The 5,746-nt window shown below is 42.0% G+C and overlaps 1 protein-coding gene across 1 annotated transcript; it reads left to right on the top strand.

Annotated features, from left to right (window-relative positions):
- The first annotated feature begins 885 nt into the window (after positions 1–885).
- LOC136043360 (craniofacial development protein 2-like) lies at positions 886–1,686 on the top strand. The gene has a single exon (XM_065728281.1). It carries the CDS (start codon positions 886–888, stop codon positions 1,684–1,686), a length of 801 nt encoding a protein of 266 aa, XP_065584353.1.
- The last annotated feature ends 4,060 nt before the right edge of the window (positions 1,687–5,746 follow it).

Here is a 5,746-nt window from a genome sequence, read left to right on the forward strand (position 1 = left end):
AAAATAGTCTAATATCTTCATTTTTTCAACATACGTAGCTATTACCCTCGAAAACTAAAACTTTTGCCATAGGAAAAGAGCCTTTAATCACATTCTTTACCATGTGCAATCATAAAATAGTCTAATATCTTCATTTTTCCAACATACGTAGCTATTACCCTCGAAAACTAAAACTTTTGCCATAGGAAAAGAGCCTTTAAGCATATTCTTTACCATGTGCAATCATAAAATAGTCTAATATCTTCATTTTTCCAACATACGTAGCTATTACCCTCGAAAACTAAAACTTTTGACATAGGAAAAGAGCCTTTAATCACATTCTTTACCATTTGCAATTATAAAATAGTCTAATATCTTCATTTTTCCAACATACGTAGCTATTACCCTCGAAAACGAAAACTTTTGAAATAGGAAAAGAGCCTTTAATCACATTCTTTACCATTTGCAATCATAAAATAGTCTAATATCTTCATTTTTTCAACATACGTAGCTATTACCCTCGAAAACTAAAACTTTTGAAATAGGAAAAGAGCCTTTAAGCACTTTCTTTACCATGTGCAATCATAAAATTGTCTAATATCTTCATTTTTTCAACATACGTAGCTATTACCCTCGAAAACTAAAACTTTTGCAATAGAAAAAGAGCCTTTAATCACATTGGAGGTGATGGAGTTCGTCCGGAATGATGCAGACAATGTCTGTTGACCACGTACCTCTGGATATGGGGTTTCCCCTAACTAATCGCTCCGATCAGGGTGGCCTCAACCTCATGAGGTGGGTGGAGCCCACCCCAGGATTCTCAGTATCCAGGTAAATCCTGGCTCTAATCAGAATCCAGGCCTAGGGTCGGTTGGGCCTGCAACCCTCCACCTGAAATCGATTGCAATGAATAGCTTAGCAACTGCCTCGGATGACCGATGTTCTTTTATCCCATCACGACCCTTGCTCGCCCCTGGACCGAGAAATGACCAGCGATTGAATCTCCTTGACCACGGTGGCCTCCGGATTGCCACCTGGAATGTATTGACATTGAACTTTCCCGGAGCAAAGACGCTTCTGGCGATGGAACTGAAGCGATTCCGCATCTCTATTGCTGGAATAACAGAAACCCACCTAGTCGGGAATGGGACTGATCCCATAGGTGAGGGATACCACCTTCTATGGTCCGGACAGACAACGACTAGGAGAAATGGGGTCGGACTAGTACTTGATAACAAGTCCATAAAGTGTCTACTGTCATTTACTCCCGTCTCGAATAGAATAGCTAATGCTCGACTGAGTCATAAGCAAGGAAAAATGACAGTCCTTGTCTGCTATGCTCCGACAAATGAAGCCGACGACGAAGCAAAAGAAACTTTCTACTCTGCCCTGGCTAATGAACTGTCCAAGATATCCCCCCACGATATTGTCATCCTTTTGGGTGATATGAATGCAACAGTGAGCGACAACCACGACCTATGGCGGCAAGTCATCAGACCAGTTATTCCGGACCCCCTAAATGACAATGGGCTAAGGCTCCTTCAACTGTGCAGCATGCATAACCTTGTCATTACGAACACGCTGTTCGCAGGGAAGGATATCCACAAATACACATGGTACAGCAACGACGGCCGTACCAAAAAAATGATCGACTATATCATTGTCTCACAGAGATGGAGATCCTCGATTAGTAATTGCAGGACGTAAGGTCAGCCGAGATTGGTAACACTGACCATCGCCTCGTTGTAGCTAATATGCGACTGAGGCTCCAAGCCCAGCGCTCGCAACCTAGACCGACCAAGATTGATGTCTCTCGTCTCTCCGATCAAGAGATACGGTCCAAGTATGCCATTGATGTCTCGAATCGCTTCGACGCACTCCTGCCATCTGAAAGTTCTGAGGACGCATGGATCTCGTTTAAGAAGAATGTCCTGGAGTCAGCGACCGCAAATATTGGAAGGGCGAAGCGTGCTAAGAAAGCGTGGGTTCAGTTCGATACGCTTGACGTCATTGAGCAGAGACGCAAGGCAAGGCTTCTGGGCGACATGCCGACCTACAGGCGCCTCAATGGTGTCCGCAACAAGCTGATACAGCGAGACAAGAAACTGTTTGTGGAAAGGAAGGCAAACGAGCTGGAGGGCGCAGCCATGAAAGGGGACGTCGGGAGCCTCTACAAGCACCTCCGTGACCTCACAAGCGAAAAAGCCCCCTCAGTTGCATCTGTTGTCTCTGCGGACGGCCAGCCACTTAGTGATGAGGCCGCTCAGGTCAGTCGATGGAAAGACCACTTCTCAAGTCTCCTCAATGCCGATGCTGTAGCACAGACTGACCAGGAACTCGCACGCCTAGCTACCAGCACTCGGGAAGTGCCGTCAAACGAACCAGAGACTACCTTCACGACAGCAGAAATCCACTCTGCTTTGAAACGTCTAAAGAATAACAAAGCGGCAGGCGTATGCGGAGTATCCGCTGAGCTCCTGAAGTATGCTGGACCGGCGATGTTACTTTGGCTGCAAATGCTGTTTTCCGTGGTGTGGCGCACAGAATGGGTCCCGAAGGACTGGCGACTTGGCATAATCCTGCCCCTTTGGAAGAGATAGGAGAGCAAGAGCATCTGCTCTAATTACAAAGGTATAACCCTTCTCTCAGTCCCTGGAAAGCTCTTTGCCATGACCCTGCTAGACAGATGCACGAGTATCCTCCGAAGAAAAAGGAGAGTTCAGCAGGCCGGATTTATGCCAGGGAGGTCCACTGTCGAACAAATCTTCACTATGCGCCAGTCAATTGAGAAAACTAGAGAATTCAGGAGGAACGCATACGTGGCCTTCGTAGACTTCAAAGCTGCTTTTGACTCCGTCGATCGCAACTCTGTTTGGCTAATACTTAGATCGACGGGTCTACCAGATAAATACTGCAAGCTTTTTGAAAAGCTGTATGAAGAGACCGAGAGTTGCGTCCAAGTCAACGGAAAACGGAGCACGACATTCAATATCAAAACTGGCGTTCGCCAAGGGTGTGCCGCCGCCCCGGAATTGTTCAATTGTGTGATAGACTATGTGATGACAAGAACTACAAATCGCCTGCCCTTTGGTCTGCAGTTTGGAGATCGCATTCTGACGGATGCGGACTTCGCAGACGATCTTGCTCTCGTTGCCGACTCAATCGACCAGCTGACCGACGCTCTGGAAGTCCTGAAGGAAGAGGCAGCAAAAGTGGGGCTGAAAATCAACTGGCTCAAAACTAAGATTATGGCAATTGAACCCCCAGGTCCAGTCTCGCACCCTGATACCATAACTGTCTGCGGAACACTTGTCGAAGTCGTTAAAAACTTCACTTACCTCGGTTCTGTGCTGTCCAATGATGGCTCCGTAGACGAAGAGGTATGCAGCCGACTATCGAAAGCCTCTTCCATCGTCGGTAGACTCAACAGTCTATGGAGAATGCCGCACATCTCAAGGCGTACGAAAATGCGAATCTATAACGCATCCGTAAGCTCCGTCCTGCTCTACGCGGCGGAAACCTGGCCCCTCAAATCAACCATCCTTAAAATGATAGACGTCTGTCAGACGAAACAGCTTCGCCGGATCGAGGGATTCCGGTGGGATGATTTTGTAAGCAACGCAAGGTTGCTTACTCTCACCTCCCAGGTACCATTCTCCGTCCAGATAGCGCAGAGGTCTCTCAGACGGTTCGGACACCTCCTACGAATGCCGACATCAACGCCAGCCCGAATAGTGTACGACTTCGACCCAAAAGCCCATGGCTGGTCTCGCCCGAGGGGCAGACCTCGGACAAGGTGGAAAGACAGCCTCGACAAATTCTTGGTGATGGCCAACATTGCTGTCGAAGAAGCGTCTCATTTAGCAGCAGACCGGTCCGCCTGGAGAAGTCAAGTTGCGAAGCTCTCTACGCCGCACCCCATGTGGCAGGAGCCTTAAGTCAAGTAAGTCAAGACTTTAATCACATTCTTTACCATGTGCAATCATAAAATAGTCCAATATTTTCATTTTTCCAACATACGTAGCTATTACCCTCGAAAACGAAAACTTTTGAAATAGGAAAAGAGCTTTTAATCACATTCTTTACCATTTGCAATCATAAAATAGTCTAATATCTTCATTTTTCCAACATACGTAGCTATTACCCTCGAAAACTAAAACTTTTGAAATAGGAAAAGAGCCTTTAATCACATTCTTTACCATTTGCAATCATAAAATAGTCTAATATCTTCATTTTTTCAACATACGTAGCTATTACCCTTGAAAACTAAAACTTTTGACATAGGAAAAGAGCCTTTAATCACATTCTTTACCATTTGCAATCATAAAATAGTCTAATATCTTCATTTTTTCAACATACGTAGCTATTACCCTCGAAAACTAAAACTTTTGACATAGGAAAAGAGCCTTTAATCACATTCTTTACCATTTGCAATCATAAAATAGTCTAATATCTTCATTTTTTCAACATACGTAGCTATTACCCTCGAAAACTAAAACTTTTGACATAGGAAAAGAGCGTTTAATCACTTTCTTTACCATGTGCAATCATAAAATAGTCTAATATCTTCATTTTTCCAACATACGTAGCTATTACCCTCGAAAACTAAAACTTCTGACACAGGAAAAGAGCCTTTAATCACATTCTTTACCATTTGCAATCATAAAATAGTCTAATATCTTCATTTTTCCAACATACGTAGCTATTACCCTCGAAAACTAAAACTTTTGACATAGGAAAAGAGCCTTTAATCACATTCTTTACCATTTGCAATCATAAAATAGTCTAATATCTTCATTTTTTTCAACATACGTAGCTATTACCCTCGAAAACTAAAACTTTTGCCATAGGAAAAGAGCCTTTAAGCACATTCTTTACCATGTGCAACCATAAAATAGTCTAATATCTTCATTTTTCCAACATACGTAGCTATTACCCTCGAAAACTAAAACTTTTGACATAGGAAAAGAGCCTTTAATCACATTCTTTACCATTTGCAATTATAAAATAGTCTAATATCTTCATTTTTTCAACATACGTAGCTATTACCCTCGAAAACTTAAACTTTTGCCATAGAAAAAGAGCCTTTAATCACATTCTTTACCATGTGCAATCATAAAATAGTCTAATATCTTCATTTTTCCAACATACGTAGCTATTACCCTCGAAAACGAAAACTTTTGAAATAGGAAAAGAGCCTTTAATCACATTCTTTACCATTTGCAATCATAAAATAGTCTAATATCTTCATTTTTTCAACATACGTAGCTATTACCCTCGAAAACTAAAACTTTTGCCATAGGAAAAGAGCCTTTAAGCATATTCTTTACCATGTGCAATCATAAAATAGTCTAATATCTTCATTTTTTCAACATACGTAGCTATTACCCTCGAAAACTAAAACTTTTGCCATAGAAAAAGAGCCTTTAATCACATTCTTTACCATGTGCAATCATAAAATAGTCTAATATCTTCATTTTTCCAACATACGTAGCTATTACCCTCGAAAACGAAAACTTTTGAAATAGGAAAAGAGCCTTTAATCACATTCTTTACCATTTGCAATCAAAAAATAGTCTAATATCTTTATTTTTCCAACATACGTAGTTATTACCCTCGAAAACTAAAACTTTTGAAATAGGAAAAGAGCATTTAATCACATTCTTTACCATTTGCAATCATAAAATAGTCTAATATCTTCATTTTTTCAACATACGTAGCTATTACCCTCGAAAACTAAAACTTTTGACATAGGAAAAGAGCCTTT

This window comes from Artemia franciscana, unplaced genomic scaffold (genome assembly GCF_032884065.1).
Source record: "Artemia franciscana unplaced genomic scaffold, ASM3288406v1 Scaffold_4982, whole genome shotgun sequence".
NCBI classification, from domain to species: Eukaryota; Metazoa; Arthropoda; class Branchiopoda; order Anostraca; family Artemiidae; genus Artemia; species Artemia franciscana.